Source organism: Antechinus flavipes, chromosome 1 (genome assembly GCF_016432865.1).
Source record: "Antechinus flavipes isolate AdamAnt ecotype Samford, QLD, Australia chromosome 1, AdamAnt_v2, whole genome shotgun sequence".
Taxonomy (NCBI): domain Eukaryota; kingdom Metazoa; phylum Chordata; class Mammalia; order Dasyuromorphia; family Dasyuridae; genus Antechinus; species Antechinus flavipes.
The window spans coordinates 227734247-227754033 of NC_067398.1; the positions used below are offsets into that span (position 1 = coordinate 227734247).

A 19787-nucleotide genomic window follows, 5' to 3' on the forward strand; every position below is an offset into this window, starting at 1 on the left:
TTTGTCAATATGACACTGAATTAGGTTCAAAAGGACCGAAATACACATTATGAAAAGCTTTTTAAAACAATATTTAAGAATAGAATCAAAGTTAATGTTTGCTTTTTATCATAGCTTCCTTTTTATTTGAAAAATGCATATATGTTAGAGGAAAAATTAATTTACTGACATACCTAGATGAAGAGTTGGCTATTATTTTCAGTCAAAGGTCCTTCAAAAGTCCTTGATCCTGGATTTTTTTAAATATATTTTGACAATTAGATTTCAATAACTAGCTTCCTTGATAAATTCTGGGTATCTTATGTATTTAAAAATATTATTGTGAGAAGAATTATCTATTGGCTTTACTAGAATGACAATGATATTCACGACACAAAAAATTTAGGAAACTCTGCTTTAAGTCGCCAATAAAAGCATTTATTAAACACCTACTATTTGCCAGGCATTGTGCTGAGTGCTGAGCATATTTAAAAAAGGGAAAAGATGGCCCCTGCTATACACAGCTCACAGTTTAATGTAAAATTTATAACTATGTACAAACAAGTTTTATAGAGGATAAATAGGAATTAATTAAAAAGGGGGAAGCACTAGCACTGAGAGGCTAGGAAAGGCTTCCTGTAGATGTCAATATGACACTGAATTAGGTTCAAAAGGACCAAAATACACATTATGAAAAGCACAGAAGCTAGTAGATGGATATGAAGAAAGAGAGTATTCTAGGAATGTGAGGCAGCAAAAAAACAAAAATAGAAACAAAACACAGGGCCGAGATAGAGTGTCTTATTCATGGAATAGCAAGAAGGCCAGTGTCATGAGCACACGGCAGAGAATAAAATGTAAAAAGACTGGAAAGGGAGAAAGAGGCGAGATTAAGTTTGCATACCAAATGGACAATTTTATATTTGATCCTGAAAATGATGAGTTGCTACTAGAGTTGGGTTTTGTTTTGTTTTTTGGTGGGGAGGAGAGATATGGTTAGACCTGTACTTAAAAAAAATTTACTTTGATGGTTCAGTGGAGAAGGATTGGAGAGAGGAGAAAACCTGAGGCAAGAAGATTCACCAATAGACTATTGTTAACAGTCCAGAGATTGTGAGATGATGAGAGCCTCCACTAGAGTGGAGGTAGTGTTAGAAGAAAGAAAGTACTACACCTCAAGAGCTGCTGCAAAGTTGAACTTAACAGGTCTTGACAATAGACTAGTTTGGAAAGTAAGAGATGATGAATATTAGAGGATGATACCTAGGTTGTGAGCCTGGAAGCCTGCAAGGATAATGGTGCCCTCTAAAGATATTGAGTTCAGATTTGGACATTCAGTATGATTTGTCTAAAAAGTAGCTGGGGATGCAAAACTGGAGGAGAATAAAATGTAAAGGGTAGAAGAAAGGGTAGAAGAGGTAAATTTGAGAATTAGTCATCATAGAGATGGTAATTAAATCCATGTGAGTAGATGAAATCACCACATATAGTAGTATTCAGGGAGAAAAAAAAGAGGGCCCTAAACGAATTCTGTGGAGACCTATAGTTAAAGGGTATGATTTGGATAAGAATTCAACAAAGTAGACTGAGAAGGAATGGTCTAAAAGTTAAGAAGAAAACAATGAGAGAGTGGTATCCCAAAAACCTAAAAAGAAAAATGGAATCAAAATTAGAAGGAAAAGCAGGAAAATGAGAAACAAATTTTATAGCAAGAAACAAACATCTGAAGATGGCCTTATTTCTCAAATATATAGAGAACTGAATCAAATTTATAAGACTATAAGTCATTTCCCAAATGATAAGTGGTCAATGGATATGAACAGTTTTCAGAGGAAGAATCTACATCTATACTCATGTGAAAAAATGCACTACTTATAAGAGAAATGCAAATTAAAACAACTCCAAGGCAGTATCTCACAACCTATCAGATTGGCTAACATGACAGAAAAGGAAAATTACAAATGTTGAAGATGATGTGGGAAAACTGGGACACTGATGCATTGTTAGTGGAATTGTGAACTGATCCAAACATTGTGAAGAACAACTTGGAACTATGCCCAAAGAACAATCAAATTGTGCAAATCTTTTGATCTAGCAATACTACTACTAGCTCTGTATCCCAAAGGGATAAAAAGCAAAAAAGACCTATATGTACAAAAAAAATTTATGGCAGCTCTTTTTATGTGGCAAAGAATTGGAAACTGAGGGAACACCCATCAATAACAGAATGGTTGAACAAGTTATGCTATGTGAATATAAAGGAATACTATATTAATATATAAGATCTTCAAGAAACAAGCAGGCATATTTCAGAGAAACCTGGAAAGATTTACATGATACAAATATGATAAAGGGCAAAGCAAGAACAACCAGGGAGAACATTGTACAGTAATAATAACCCTGTGCAATGATCAAACACGACAGACTTCAGCCTTCCTCTCAAGAATACAATGATCCAAGAAAATTCCAAAAGACTCATTGTGGAAAATGCTATCCAAATCCAGAGAAAGAAATGATGGGAATCTGAATGCAGATTGAAGCATGTTATTTTCACTTTGTTATTTTTCCTTTTTTTTTTCCTGTTTATGCTATTCTTTTACAATATGACTAATGTGGGAATATGTTTAACATGACTACACATAATAACACTATCAGATTGCTTGCTACCTTTGGGAAGAGGGTGGGAGAGAAATTTGGAACTCAAAATCTTATTTTAAAAATGAATGTTATGGGGCAATTAGGTGACGCAGTGGATAAGAGCACCAGCCCTGAAGTTAGTTAGGAGGCCCTGAGTTCAAATTTGACCTCAGACACTTAACACTTCTTAGCTGTATGACTGTGGGCAAGTCATTTAACCCCAATTGCCTCAGAGGGAAAAAAAAAGTTTACTTTTTTAAAAAAAGAAAAAAGTAGAAATACTTGAATTTAAAAATATATAAAAATACTTAATGTATTTGGGCTGCATGTGAAAAATGAAGAGGCTAGGTAAAGTAATCACTAAGATCCAACACTAAATTATATTATCTGTTGGATTTATTCATAAAATTCAGATAATAATATAAAATTCAAATAATATTGAAAATATTATTTTCATCAAAGTATGTCTGCCCAAGATAAAATAAAAATGTTTATCACAGAATCATAGGATTTAAATGTAAAGGGTACCTAAGAATTCATCAAAATGCTCATTTTACAGATGAGAAATATGAGGTTTCTGGAAGAGTTCCATAAACCCAAGAAACAGAAAAAGGACACCCTGTTTGAAAAGAGATAGGAAAAATTGATAAATGATCAAAGGATATGAACAGACAATTCTCAGATGAAGAAATTGAAACTATATTTATATATGAAAAGATGCTCCAAGTTATTATTAATCAGAGAAATGCAAATTAAGGCAACTCTGAGATACCACTACACACCTGTCAGACTGGCTAGATTGACAGGGAAAAATAATGGGGAATGTTGCAGGGGATATAGGAAAACAGGGACACTAGTACATTGTTGGTGGAATTGTGAATATATCCAACCACTCTGGAGAGCAATTTAGAACTATGCTTAAAAAGTTCTCAAACTGTTCATATCCTCTGATCCAGCAGTGTTAGTACTAGGGCTTACATCCCAAAGAGATCTTAAAGAAGGAAAAGGGACCTGTATGTGCAAGAATGTTTGTGACAACCCTCTTTGTAGTGGCCAGAAACTAGAAACTGAGTAGATGTCCATCAATTGGAGAATGGCTGAATAAATTGTGGTATATGAATGTTATGGAATATTATTGTTTGGTAAGAAATGATCAACAGGATGATTTCAGAACGGCCTGGAGAGACTTACACGAACTGATGCTAAGTGAAATGAACAGGATCAGGAGATAATTATATACTTCAACAACAGTACTATATGATGATCAATTCTGATGGACCTGATCATCTTCAGCAATAAGATGAACCAAATCAGTTCTACTGGAACAGTAATGAACTGAACCAGCTACACCCAGTGAAAGAACACTAGGAGATGACTAAGAACCATTACATCAAATTCCCAATCCTATATTTTTGCCCGCCTGCATTTTTGATTTCCTTCACAGACCAACTATACAATATTTTGGAGTCCGATTCTTTTTGTAAAGCAAAATGATGGTTTGGACTTGTATACTTATTTTGTATTTAATTTATATTCTAATATATTTAACATGTATTGGTCATCCTGCCATCTAGGGGAGAGGGTAGGGAGAAGGAGGGGAAAAACTTGAACAAAAGGTTTGGCAATTGCTTTAAAATTACCCATGCATATAACTTGTAAATAAAAAGCTATTTAAAAAAAAAAGAGAGAGAGATAGGAAAACATTAAAGTTGTTTGTAGAAATTAAGTGTCCAAAAGAAATTAAGTACGCTAAATAGCACACTAAACTTTTAGAGACAGGCAATAAAAAGGCCACTATCATAAAAATGATAAAAGAACTGAGGCAGGTACCTTATGCAACAACTACAGTCAGGAAGACAATTAACTTAACAAATGATGGATGACAATTAACTTAATAAATGATGGATGACAGAAGTGATCATAAAAAATGAAATAGATAACTTACACAAGTTATCACAAAAGTCAGAAAATTTTGCATGAACATCAGAGAAATAGAAACGAAATTAACTTGGGAAAAATGTCTGATAAAGACTTGATTTAACAGATGTGTAGGGAACTGACACAAATATGAAAAATTAATATTTCCAATAATAAGCAAAAGAAATGAATAAAGTTTTCAAAAGAATAAATGCAAACAATAATGAGTAAGTCAGTATTTATAAACTATGTGCTAAGTATTAGGGATACAAAGAAAGGCAAAAATAGTTGCTCCAAAACACGTTCTAATGGGGGGAGACAACTAGGTAAATATAAACTCTATACTAAGTTAATAAAAGGGAGTTAAAAAAAAGAACAGCTAAGGGAGAATAGGAACGACCACCTGCAAAAGATGGGATTTGAGTCAAGTCTTGGGGGAAAAACCAAGAGTCGTATAAGGTGAAAGGCTCAGAGCATTCGAGGCCTGGGGAAGAACCAGTGGAAAGGCACACAGACAACTGTCCAAAATACAACTGAAAAGAGAAATATAAATTGAACAATTATGAGATTTTATTTCAAACTCGTCAGAGACTGGAAAAGATGACAAATATTAAAGTGGAAAATGCTACAGCATTTGTGACATATTAACACACTACTGATGGAGTTGTGATGGAAATATTCTAGAAAACAACTTGAAATTGTACCAGAAAAGTTACTAAATTTAACAAATCATTTAACTCAGAGACATCACAAAGAGGCATTACAGTCCAAGAAAGGTAGAAATAAAGGGAAAGATGATAGACATATATATATAATAATTTTTTTACTTACATCAACATTCTTATAGTAGTAATGAACTAGAAGAAAAGTCGTCATGTACCTCCAATTAGGAAATGGTTAAAGAAGCTATGCATTAAAATAACAGAATATAATAAGAAATTATATATATGAATACAGAGAAGTATGGAAAGACAGATATCAATTGATGCCAAATAAAAGAGAAGCAGAAGAACAATTTATATAATGACCGCTATAATGTAAAAGGAAATAACACTGAAAGAAGAATAGTAAAATCATGAAAAAATAGTCAACAGCTTGGTAAAGGAGGCACAAAAAAATACTTGGGGGAAAAATAGAATAGGCCAAATAGAAAAAGATATACAGAAATTCACTGAAGAGACTCTTTAAAAAGCAGAACTGATCAAACAGTAAAAGAGGCTCAAAAAATTTACTGAAGAAAAGTCCTTAAAAATTAGAACTGGCAGGAGATCATTATATACCTCAACAATGATACTGTTTGAGGATGTATTCTGATGGAAGTGGATCTCTTCGATAAAGAGAGCCTTAATTGATCAAAGATGGACAGAAGCAGCTACACCCAGAGAAAGAACACTGGGAAATGAATATAAACTGCTTGCATTTTTGTTTTTCTTCCCGGGTTATTTATACCTTCTGAATTCAATTCTCCCTGTGCAACAAGAAAACGGTTCGGTTCTGCACACATATATTGTATCTAGGATATACTGCAACCCACTCAACATGTAAAGGACTGCTTGCTATCTGGGGGAAGGGGTGGAGGGAAGGAGGGGAAAAATCGGAACAGAAGTGAATGCAAGGGATAATGCTGTAAAAAATTACCCTGGCATGCATTCTATCAATAAAAAGTTATTAAAAAAAAAAAAGAAAGAAAAAGTGATACAAAAAAAAATTTAGAACTGGGCAAACAAATGAAAATGGAGGTACAAAAGTTAAATGAAGAAAATAATTCTTTAAAAGTTAATATTGGGCAAATGGAAGTTAATGACTTTATGAAACATCAAGAAACAATAAAACAAAAAGAATGAAAAAAATAAAAGAAGAAAATGTGAAATATTTCACTAGAAAAACAACTCACCTGGAAAAAGAGAACCAGGAGATAATTTAATATTTACTGGATTACCTGAAAGCCATCGATCAAAAAAGGAGTCTAAATATATCATTTTCAGAAAATTATCAAGAAAAAACATCCCTGATGTTATAAAACCAAAGGGTCAAAGAGAAACTGAAAGATTCCAGCAGTCAATTCCTGAAAGACATCCAAAAATGAAAATTCTCAGGAATATTACAGCTAAATTTCAGAAGACTCAGGTCAAGGGGAAAATATTGCAAATAATCAAAAAAACAAAATAAAACAAAACAATTCAAATATTGGGAAGTCGTAGTCAGGCTAATACAAGATTTAGCAGTTTCTACATTTATAGGGACCTTGGCAAATAATATTCTAGAGGGCAAAAGAGTTAGAATTGCAATCAAGAATCACCTATACAGCAAAACTAAGCATAATCCGTGAGGTGGTGGGCAGTCACTGACATTCAATAAAAATAAAGGACTTTCAAGCATTTCTGACGAAAAGACTAGAGCCGAATAGAAAATGTGACTTTTAAATACAAGACTCAAGAAAAGCATAAAAAGGTAAAGAGGAAAGAGAAATTATAAGGGATTCAATAAAGTGAAACTGCTTATATTCCTATATGGGAAGATTAGATTTGTAACTTTTAAAAATTCTCTCATTATTAGGACAGCTATAAGTTGAATATGATGGGATGATTATCTTCAAAAGATAAAATAAAAGGGGTGAGAAAGAGGAATCCAATGAGAGGAGAAAGGGAAAGTTATTAATAGGGTAAATTACCTGAAATAAAAGAAGTAAAAAAGAGCTTTTACAGTGGAAATAAAGATGAAGGAAGTGAGGAGAGAGTACATGAATATTACTCTCATCAGAAATGGCTCAAAGAGAAAATAATAAACACACTCAGTTGGCATAAAAATTTATCTTACCATATCATAACTCATATAGGAAAGGAGTTATTAAATAAGGTAAGAGAAAGAGGGTGGGGGAATGCTGAAAGAAGGAAGGGCAAATTGAAGGAAGTAAAAGTCAGAAGCAAAACACCTTTGAGAATGGTGAAAAAAAAGACAAAGTAGGAAACATGGAGAAAAAAAGGATGGAGGGAAATATATAGTAACCACATCTGTGAAAAAAAATTTTACAGAAAGTTTCTCCGATAAAAACCTCATTTCTCAAATATATAGAGAACTGAATCAAAATTTTGGAAATAAGAGCCATTTCTCAATTGATAAATGGTAAAAGGATATGAACAGGCAGTTTCAAATGAGGTAATCAAAGCTATCTATACTCCCAAGAAAAAAATGTTCTAAATCACTACTACCTAGAGAAAAATCAATGTTTTCATATTTTCTTCTACTTTTTTCATTCTTTTGGTTTTGTTTTAATTGTTTCTTGATGTCACATAAAGTCACCAGTTTCCACTTGCCCAAAAACAACTCTGAGCAATTTCTCTACACTTTTCAAATTGGCTAATATAACAGAAAAGGAAAATGACAAATGTTGGAAAGGATGTAGGAAAACTAAGACACTAATGCACTATTGGTGGAATTATGAACTGATTCAACCATTCTGGAGAACAATTTGGAACTATGCCCAAAAGGCTATAAAGCCTTGTATTTCGTTTCACCCTATAATACCACTTTTAGGTCTATATTACAAAGAGATAAAAAAAAAAAAAAAGGAAAAGGACCAATATATACAGAATATTTATAGCTGTTCTTTTAGGGAAGGCAAAAAACTAAAAATTGGGGGTATGCCCATCAATGGAGGAATAACTAAATATGTTACTGTATATGATAGTGATGAAATACAATTATGCTAGAAAAAATGACAGGCAATATGTTTTCAAAAAACTTAAGACTTGTGTGAACTGATGCAAAGTGAAATGAACAGAATCAGAGGAATGTTGCATATATTAACAGCAATATTATATGATGATCAACTGTGAATGATTTAGGTATTCTCAACAATACAATAATCCAAGACAATTCTGACAGATTTATGATGAAAAAAAAAGCTATCAATCTCCAGAGAAAGAACTGATGGGAGTCTGAGTGCAGTTCAAAGCATAATTTTTCTTTATTTTCCCTTCAATTTTGTTGTCTCTGTTTTCTTTCATAACATGACTAATGTGGAAATATGTTTTTTATGATTACATATATATGAGCTACATCAAATTGCTTTCCTTTTCAATGCAGGGGCAGGGAATGGAAGCAGAGATGTGGAACTCAAAAAAAAATTTTTAATGACTGTTAAAAATTGTTTTTGCATGTGATTAGGGAAAAAATTTTTAATTTACAAACAAACAAAAGAAATGACAATAATATGGGAGTGATTTCAGAATTAAGAAAAAGTCAGAATCAACACCAAATTAGATGTATAGCGATGAAAAGGCACCGATTATAACAGCTCTGACTGAAATTATTTAAATAATCTATCAACAAAAAAAAGTAGAAAACAAATTATCCAGAGAAAAAAATTTTCTACTGCCAGGAAAACCCTAATCCTTATAAAATATTTCACAATATATTGTAAATGAAAACATGACCTTAAAATATTATTATTAAAGATCATATTACAAAAAAATTTAACAAATCATGAAAGAAATGTATGCTTAACTAAACAAGAAATTGATATGATTACAAAAGATTTAAGGAAAATATAAAACATCTTATAGCTTGAAACATAAGTATTAGAAAAGAGTGTTTAAACTGAAAAAAATCTTTGCAAAGTATTGAAAGAAACAGGGACACAGAGATGATCTAAATCACTACTCATAAGGGAAATACAAATCAAAGCAATTCTGAGATTTTATCTCACACCCTGTAAATTGGCAAAAAGAAAAAAAGCACCAATGTTAGAGGGATTACAGAAAAGATAGGCACACTATTCACTGAAGATGGAACTGAGAAATGGCACAACTTGCAACTGAGAAATGGCACAACTTTTTTGAAAAGCAATCAAGAATTATATAAACAAAACAAAAAAAAAAAAGAATTATATAAAGTGACTAAAACATCCTTACCCTTTAAAACAGTGACTTATATTAGATTTATATCATAAGAAAAAAATCTCCACATACTCCAAAATACTATAGTAGCACTTTATGTGAATGGAAACTAAGAAATGGAAACAAAGTAGATGTCCATCAAATTGGGAATAATAAGGAAGAGATATACAAAGAAACATGGAAGAACTATATAAAGTGATACAGAATGAAGCAAGCAGAGTCAAAGAAATAATACAGAGTAATTAACAATGTAAATAGAATGATAAATGATACAACAAAAAAACCCAAAAGTAAATACAATAAAATTATACAGATCAAATAAGACTTGAATGAAGAAATATGGGAAGACACTCCCAGTCTATCTTTTCATGGAAGTGGGAAATCTACAAGTGTTACCAATGTACATTTTCAAATTTTTTCAATATTTCAGTCAGTTATGTTGACTTTTTTTCTCCTTTAAAAATAAATACTGCTTGTCATATAGGATGGAACTCTGGAAAGAGGAAGGATATATGGGATACTAAAGTAAAGTAAGAAACAGAAAATATTAATAATAATTTATTTTTAATTAACTCTGGATTAATGAAAAAGAGATAAAATAAAGAAACATAAATCAGCTTTCTTAGATATGATTAAAGGTCAAAAAGGATCCAGAAATCAAAACAATCAATAAACATTTTAATCTTCTTGCCAAAGGGCAAGAGGCCAAGAGGACAGAAAAAGCAGAAATTCATCTGCAAAAATATTATGGAGGATGATGCCAGAAGACTGATTATAAACAACACTGCCTCAAAAACCAGGAAAAATACTGTTTCATAAATCATATTTAAATTTCCTCTAATAATTCATTAAAAAGTTTGCTTACGTAAAGAAAAGCATTGGATTTAGAGTTTAAAGACATGAGTTCAAATTCCAGCCCTGACCTTGGTCAATTCATTTAACTTTTCCACGTCTCGAGTCTCTTCATATGATATTAATAATAGGATTTTAATGGCAACAAGATAATACGATGATCAATTCTGATAGGAAGTAGTTCTTTTCAACAATGACATGATTCAGGACAGTTCCAATGATCTTGTGATGAAGAGAGCTAACTACACCCAGAGAAAGGACTGTGAGAACTGTGGATCACAAAATAGCATTTTCACTCTTTTTGTTGTTGTTTGCTTGCATTTTATTTTCTTTCTCTCTTTTCTCCTTTTCGATTTGGTTTTTCTTGTGCAGCAAGATAACTGTATAAATATGTATGCATATATTGGATTTAATATATTTTTCCATGTTTAACATATATTGGATTATTTGTCATCTAGGGGAGAAGGTGGGGGAAGAGGGGAAAAATTGGAACACAAGATTTTGCAAGGGTTAATGTTGAAAAATTATCCATGCATAGTTTGAAAATAAAGCTTTAAAAAAAAAAAAAAAAGATTTAAAATTGACGACCACTAAGAAACTTCCTCTATGAATAATTATAAACCCCAGTGCCAGAAAAATCAAATCCATCTCAGCAAGTAAAGAGAGGTTTGAACTCAAGAACAGTGTACAAACAAATATAAAAGTTAGACACAATTAGTGTGTCCTTTTGTTTTGCTTTTTGTACTACTTTGTTATAAGATTGAGTTCTGTGGGATTAAAAAATATTAGGAAATGACAACAATTTTAAAAATAAAAAATAAAAGCAACAATTAAAAAATAGTAAAGTATAAAGAAAGCAGGACAAGATGAAATGATGAGATCACCTGACAAAATGGTAATGTGGGAATTTTTTTTTTTTGCTTAACTATAGATATTTATCACAAGAGATCTTTTTTTAATAGGAATAGAGACTAAGAGAGGAAGGAAGTAGATCTTTGTTACTTTAAAAAGTTAAATTTTTAAACATTAATAAAGAAAAAATTTTAAATCAAAGCTGGATCCAAAAAAAATATACATAATTAACTGTAATTCTGTAAACAAAGGCAACAAAACTAAGGACAAATTCATTAGATAATGTCCGTACCAAATAAGTTAAAAATTATATTTTATTATTGCAATTGTTCAATTTGGTAATTTTGCTCAATTGTTTTTGGAGAATGCATATTGTGATAATACCTTGTTTGAACAGTCAAAAGATATAATGTAACAAAACAAAATTTATCAATTAAAAAATTGGACAGGAATAGTACAAAGTACATCTAATAAAAGTGCTTTTCAAATAGACTAAAATGTAGAATTACATTTTGGAGACAGATTCATAGAATCTTTGAAAAAACTTTGGAGGTAAATTCATAGAATCTTGGCATAATAGAGACCTCAGAACTATCTAGTTCAACATGTACTTGAACCAGAACATTTTCTTACAATATTTGTGACAAATCACTGTTCAAACTTTAGTTTGTAAACTCCAATGGGGAAGTTTTATTTCCTAAGGAAACACATTTCATTTGATGACAACTTACATTGATAAAAAATTAGAAAATTTTTCTGTGACTCAAATAAATGCCATTGCAACTGAGTTGTCGATTTAGCCAAGGACATATTGTATGACAATATCTCTCTCTAAAATATTAAGACAATGGTAAATGTTGGCAACAAAAAAAGTTTTTCTAGTGTTTCCTATATATTCACCCTTAGAAAAAGGACATTATTTTTCTTTTATAACAAACAGTTCCAAAGAACCCTATCTTGGATTTATTACAAAAGAGGCTCTCAATTGCTTACCAACAATTCCTTATGAGAGACTAGACCCACATGAGCTAGCAAATTTTCCCCCAAAAAAGCTAAATCTCAGGTGACAGTCACAAATTCACCCCTGCTTCACTGTGAGGTCAGAGGATAGGTACAAAAATGAACCTATATGGCATTCTAAATAACATCCTAATTGCTTATACATAAGAGTTTATACTTAAAAGAAAAATACATGCTAAAAGACAAAATTTACAAAGGTAAATTCTTAACACTCAATGGACTTTGAAAATATCTCATTTCTGTTTTTTTTTATTAAAAATGTATTGATTTATTCATATAATAGCTCCTATAAAGATCATCAAAAAAAACCATCACAACCTAAAGTCACCCTGAGATAAAAATGCAATAGGAAAATACAACAGGAAAAGAGAAACTTGTGGTAGCAGTCACTTACCTCATAAATGTTAGGGTGCCACATTTTGGTCAGGAATCTGAAGGTAGGTGGTGAATATGGATAGTCAATAGGAAATTTAATATGAGCCTAAAAAAGACCAAAAAAATGCAAATAAATTATAAGACCCTGGGCATTTATTTCCTTAAATTAATCCCACTTTAGCTTAGACAGTTTGCTCTTATTGATCATGTACAAGATTTCAATTTATTAAAGTTAAAAGTTCCAATTTAGACTTGCTCCAAATGCCACGAGAAGAACTTCTACTTCAAATCCTTTTTAAGTATTTCCAGATGCTTACTAAAATCATCCATGCCAATTATTATTCTTTTTAAACAAACTTTAGGAATGTAAGAAAACCTGAATCTACCATTTCTTAGCTTAGCTTCAGACAATTTAACCTCTTTAAGCCTTGAGTTCTACCTATAAAACCAAAACATTAATTCCTACTACACAGTTTACCCTTCAGGATTTTTGTAGTGATTAAAAGAAATTAGATATGATATTACTTTGTAAAGGTACACAGTAACATTAGTCTATTACACAAAATCTGTGGCTATCTTTTAATATGAATACTATGATAAATTGTATAAAAAGTACCTAAAAACAAAGTCACTTCAGAAGCACATATTAATGTAGTCAAAAAATATAGCATTATTTTTATTTAAAGACATGTATGATAATAGGATGTGAAAAGAAAAAGATTTGTTATTTTTATGTTTAATAAGAATTTACCCTCCATTAGCATTCTGTTAAGAGTAGGATTTAAGCAACATAATATTAATAAATCTAGGATATAGAGACAGCTTTAACACTTGGCAAAGCACTTTATAAATACTCTCATTTTATCCTGACAGCAACCTTAGGAGATATATGCTATTATTGTCATACCCATTTTTACAGATATGGAAAGTGAGGGAGACTGGTTAAGTGATTTGCCCAAAGCCACAAAAGCTAATAATCAGTGTCCAAAGCAGAATCTGAACTCAGGTCTTCCTGGCTCCAAATCTAGCACTCTATTCACTCACTATATCATATTTTTGCCTTTCCATATCAGTCTGTATTTCCAGTATTCAGAATAAAGGATGAAGAGACAATGCAGTCAGAAGTCCAAGTGATCACCATATACCAAATACTATTGAACATCAAAGAGGCCTAGAAAAAGTTCACTTGTATGCCCCACTATAGGGATTCTACCAAAGGAATCAATAAAGCTTTCCTGAGCTAAGACAAACAGAAAAATAAGCATAACTGAAGTGATGAGACTGACTTACAAAATAATGAGATCTTAAAGTTTCTCTTGGCTATAAAACAATTACATCTGTAGAATGATTAGTAGTTTGATTTTTCAAGGAAAACATCTACTGTACTTCAGAGCTAAGCATTCAAAAAGCCAGTAGACATTCATAATTTTCAAAGAGGTGAACAAAGTATTATATGAATGTAATGGAACAGTACCATGAAAACAAGTACTAACAAATTCAGAGGTATTTGGGAAAAGGTATGTGAACTGATGCAGAGCAAATAAAGCAGAACCAAGAGAAGATTTACACAATGACTATAAGCAAATAAAATACAAATGAAAGACTTCAGAATTATGATCCATACAACACAGTGCCCGATTTTAACTTGGAAAACAGAGCAAAAAAAGCTTCTCATTTACTGATGTAGTAGGAAGAAAACAATTTCAGACATAGTCAATGTGTTTGAAGAGGTGTGGTTTTGTAAAGAGAAATAAACGGTACTTATCTGTTAGAAAGGAGGGTTTAATAGTGCAGAAAATTTTAGAAAGCAAAAATGATGTAAAAAGTCACTTTAAGAAATTTTTTGAAATCTTAAGTCTTTTTTTTTAAACAATGAAAGTGTCCTCCCAGCTAACTGTTCCTACAAATGATTTATGAGTTCCTAACAAATACATTTTTTCTAATGCTTGAGTGTCCTAGAAAACAAAATGAAATAAATCTGGCTACCAATATAATTTTAACAAAAGAAGCTTTTGAAAATATATATAATATTTTGGATTTGTATTATTTGAAATTAATCATTGGGATAGTTAACTCAAGTCTACAAACATGAGGGGGAAAAAAGATTGAACACAGCAATGTGCCCAATTAATAAGAATATAAAAAAGGAAATTTTGATACTATATTTGTTTTAATCCTAATGATGAATGTATACAACAATATTTACTATGTACCAAAACTAAGTAGTAAATTCTAACTAGCAAAGCCAACCAAGAATTGGAAGCTATAATAGTCAAACACTTATCAAACATTTTTTTAAACCAAGAATCAGATAATTATTCCTTCTGTCACTAAAAAAAAAAAAAAAAATAGTCTGTGGAGAAAATTAAGCAATAATTTTAATTCGGAAGTGTTTCTATAATTTGGCATGGTAGGATTAAAATCTTAATGCAAAGTATTTGCTATAAAAAACAAGATCACATGTTGAGTGAAGTGAACAGAACCAGAACAATATACAAAAAGTAACAGCAACACTGTGCAATGATCAACTTTGATAGTCTTTTCAGCAATACAGCAATCCAAAAACAATTCCAAAAGACTAATGATGGGAAATGCTATCCATATCCAGAGAAAGGACTGTAAAGTCTAACTGCAGATTGAAGCATACTATTTTCACTTTTGTTTTTTTTTCTCATAGTTTTTCCCTTTTGTTCTGATTCTTCTTTCATAACATGACTAATGTATAAATATGTTTAAAATGATTGTATATATATATATATATCCTGTATCAGATTGCTTGCCATCTTGAGAGTTAGAAAGGGAGGGTGAAAATATGGAAATCAAAATCTTCTAAAAGTAAATATTGAAAATTATTTTCACATGTAATTTGAAAAAATAAAATATCATAAAGGGGGGGAGAGGGGGAAGGAGAGGGATTACTATAAAACTAAAGAAATCTATATAGGTCTCATCTCCCCAACAATTCCAAGTTCATTTTGCTTCTCAGGGGAGCCTAATTTTTTTACAGAATATTCTTACAAGGGGAGGTCTATATGTGTCCCAGATACAGAAGATGGGGCCCACTTTAAAATGCAGAAGTTTATCAATTGGGGATTTCTGTGGGAGTGGAAAGAGGGCTGCTCTCAGTGTTGTTTTTCAATTTCTGTGGAGTGAAATGCTGTCTGATATCCAATATATTATGCCACTTCAAGAGGAAGGCTTGCAAGGGAAACTAAAGCCCTTTTTTCACATATCTGTGGGGACACAGACATGAACTATATTCTGAAGTTCCTAGAAAAAATTCTGAGCTGCAACAAGGCAAAGAGATGATTTCTTGAAAGACCCTAAGTCAAATCCAGTCCAAGTAAATCTGGAATTAAATCTTAGCCAATTTAAAGTTATTTGCGTCTATGTCTTATGGGTCTCAAGACCATAAGTCTTCCAAGGGCACAAAACAGTAATTTATCTAAACTCTGTTATCTCTCCCAATGTCTAGCTCAAGGCTGACACACAAAACAGGTGATTACAAATATGTGTTGCTAACATAGTTATCCCCCCACCCCCAAAAAAAGATCATAGCTTGAACTTGCCAAGGAAAGTAAACATAGAATTTTGTTGTTGGGTTTTGTGTGTGTACTAAATTTAGTTAATTTATTTACTATATAAGACTTATTGACATCACTCTCTCAAGTTGTAGCTTGCAAAACACCCCAATTTTAAGTCTGGATGCTTGGAATTTTATTCTGGTCATTTTCAGTTATTTTTTTTTTAATTTGGGATATTTTCAGGTCCAAAAGAAGAGTAGAAGGAACAGAAATTGAGTGAAAATAACTGACTTTTAAACTGAAAGATTCAGAAGAGATAACAAATTTTTAGAAATGTGGAAGAGCAGAATATGCATGAAAAGATAAGAAAAAGGAAAACTTAATAGGTATATTCAGAGTGTATAAAGACTTTTTATGAATATACTTATTAGCTACCATATGAGTTTCTTACATTGCAATTAGTTGTCTAAATCCTTAGACAACAAAAGAACTGGCAAATGCAATTACTAAACAACTGTTGGTTTGATAAAAGATTATGGAAAATGGGGAGTTGCCATAGCATTAAAAAAAAAAAGGCAAAGTTGTTCCAAATTTCAGAAAAAAAGAATAAATTTGAATATGTAAAATATAGGCTAGTAAGCCTAATAATTTCAGTTCTTAACAAAATTCTACAATAGGATGGTTTGTAAATATCTTGAAAAGAAAGAAATGGTCATAAAGAGTCAGGTTGCCTTCTCTTTGTGGCCTTGTATTAATTAACATTTTTAACAAGCACTTGTATAAAAACAAAGATGGCATATTTATCAATAGGTAACAATAAGTGGGAAGATAAGCTGAATGACAGACTCAATACAAAAAACATATAATGACAATATAGACAGATAATCTGACATATATTAAGGGACAATGTAAAGTATTATCCTTAGGTTCAAAAAGTTTTCATAAATTTGAGACAGGCTAAGTATGGCTAAACAACAGTTTGTGCAAACTCAGATTACATTAATAATAACAGTCTCTGGAACAAAGGAGATTTCATTTTCATTTGTCTGCTGTGATTAAACCATAACTGGAATAGTCATTTCAGTGCTGCATGTTACATTTTAGGAAGAACATTGATAACTCGACAGATTAAAGATAACAAAAAACTCACTAAAAATTAGAACTTTGCCAAAATGGAATGGGTTGAAGAAGCATATGATAAATTAAATGAGTTATCATTAAAGCATTGCGCACAATCTGAAGGCATTATATAAATGCTCACTATGATGTTCATGACACTAATGATTTTTAAGGGGATCTTGTTCAAATATGAGTTAGACTAACTAGCCTCTGAAGTCACTAGCAATTCAAGATATTTTGTGGTTTTAGTCATACTTCAGTTTTTTATTTTGCAGGCTAAATAGTTCATAAATAAATCAGAAATTCACTAACCTCGTGGTGAAATTACTTTGTAAAACCCTGTCTGCCCACACCAAAAGTCTTTTTTAAAAGACTGGAGACTGAATTTTTGAAGTAATTGTCAGAAGTCTCCAGTCATTGCTCCTGGTCATTTAAATGACAGGGATGGAAAAATACGTAACAGTCCTATAATCCAAGTCAACAAGTATTTATTAAATGCCTACTATATGCCAGTCACTGTGCTAAGGGCTAAATAGGCATGAATGAAGGAGAATATTATATCAACTAATTCTTTTTTTTTTAATGTCCAACTATTGTAATCAGAAAAAAGAAAAAAGAGAGAGAGAAGGAAGCTATTTTTTCCTCTATCATTCACGTTTGGTTTATAAAATGAACTTTTTAAAATAAATTCTTGTTGGACTTATGTCCAAGCTCATTATTCCTTAAGGCTTTACTTATAGATGTTTTTGAGTCATTTTATTTTTCTGTGTTTATTTCTTGAGTTTTCCTCAAAATAACACTTCTTTATGGTAAGATTCTTTTTTTGTTTGCTCATTCTACCAGTTTACTTCCTAAATTTGGACTTCACGTTAGTGCTAGACTATACACTTCTAGGAAAGCTGTCTGACCTACATGTCTGTCATATTCTGCTGCTTTCATACATCAGGCTAGAGGCCTGCAAGTGTTCTATACTTCCACAGTAGTGTGATTTAGGATAATGTCCGTTCACTGCCTTCATCGTCTGCATTCTACAAATTCCTGACTTAGATTTGGGATCTGCTAACTTTTCCAGGATTGGAAATTCAAGTTAATTGCTAGTCAGATAAGAAATTCAGCAAGTTGAACGACTGAATTTCTGACTTCTCTTTGGTCTGAGATTGATATTCTAATAATTCTATTGCAAACTTGCATGAAAAGTTGTCTCTCTGCTCCTGGGATCAGAGCCCCACAACTACATTTCTGAAACTTGTTTCTTACTCAGTACACAGTTATTTTCTGCCCTATATCTGTGACTGCAATTGGGTAGTGAAGTACAAGCTGCCAACACCAATTCCTAACACAGAACTAATGATCCCCTGACATTTATTTCTGCCCTAGTGTCTAGTCTCCAAGCTTTTTCAGTCTCAGCCAGATTCCAAACCTAGTGCCCCACAGACTTGAATTTTTAAGATGCCTCAGGAGAAATGATTTATTGTGAGTTTTTTTGGGGGGAGGAGGGAGTAAGAGAGCCTTCCCTAAGCAGAATTCAGTAAGATTATTTTTCTTAGACTGTGGTAGAGGAGAGACAATAGGAATCTAAGCTATAGGGTTTCCTCTCATATTTCCATCTTGATTCTGCTTCAGAGGAAATTATTCTTATACAAAATTAAAACCTAACCCAAATATCCAGGTTCTCTCAACTCTGTCATTATTCCTTCTTTCAATTCATGCCATTTCTTAAAATACTGACTTCATCAGGTTGTTCTCCTATTGTCATCTATGGCTAACTTTTAAATTTAGACAGTAAATTTTAAAAACATATTTACTTCTAAACTTGTCTGTGTTGATTTTTTTTTCTTTTGTCTCCATTTTTCATTAAATATCTCTTCTGGAGGAAAAATCCAACTTTCTCTTAGCTAAATTTTGCAAAAATTGAATCAGGATAGCTAGAGAAAGATCATATTAGTTGCAGAACCCAAGTGAACTAGATTACATGAATTTGTAAATCCATGAAGAAAAAAGGATAATTGTGGACACTGGACAATTTATTATTTCATCTTCAAGCAGATTAGATTTTTTCACATTTGTGTCCCTCAAGAGACTTATTCATAATATAAATACATATTATATACATATGTAAATACTTTTATTTATAGAATACGTATAGCATAGAAAAGTGTTTATCTTTTGTCTAATTATGGAGATAATATATATACAAATAATAAGAACACAAAGCTGTATATGATTAAATACCTAAAGAAAAGTACAAAGTAGCCTGGAAACAAAGTTGCAAAAAGAAGGGGAGATGGGGGGGGGGGGAGAGGGAGGGCGGATACCTATTAGGTATAAAGCTTAAAGAAATTAGTAGCATGACAGGCTTTGAATGATGAGTCTCTAGGTTCAAGTAGTTACCATGAATAAAGGCTTAGAAATTGAAAAAATTATGAAGAACTAGGGAATTTAGTTTATCTGGAGCATAGTAAAGGATAATAATTTTGGTGGTCAAAGAATGAAAGCAAGCTCTATAAGATGACAGAACTTGGAACTATACCTAGGAGGCAATTAGGGAAATGCAGAAAATCTCTGGACCCTAAGCTCTTTCTCCAAACAGGAATATCTTCTTCATTTCTAGTCC

The 19787-nt window shown here is 31.8% G+C and overlaps 2 protein-coding genes across 4 annotated transcripts in view; both read right to left on the bottom strand.

Moving 5' to 3' along the window:
- Window positions 1-19787, bottom strand: part of LOC127561895 (tubulin polyglutamylase complex subunit 2-like) — an 877998-nt gene that overhangs the window by 503362 nt on the left and 354849 nt on the right. The gene's annotated exons all lie outside the window — the stretch shown is intronic.
- The window catches only part of UBE2R2 (ubiquitin conjugating enzyme E2 R2), a 106952-nt gene that overhangs the window by 20679 nt on the left and 66486 nt on the right, over window positions 1-19787 (bottom strand). The window contains exon 2 of the mRNA XM_051997282.1: window positions 12550-12636. Coding sequence (XP_051853242.1) covers window positions 12550-12636 — 87 coding nt within the window. The remainder of the gene's footprint in view (window positions 1-12549; window positions 12637-19787) is intronic.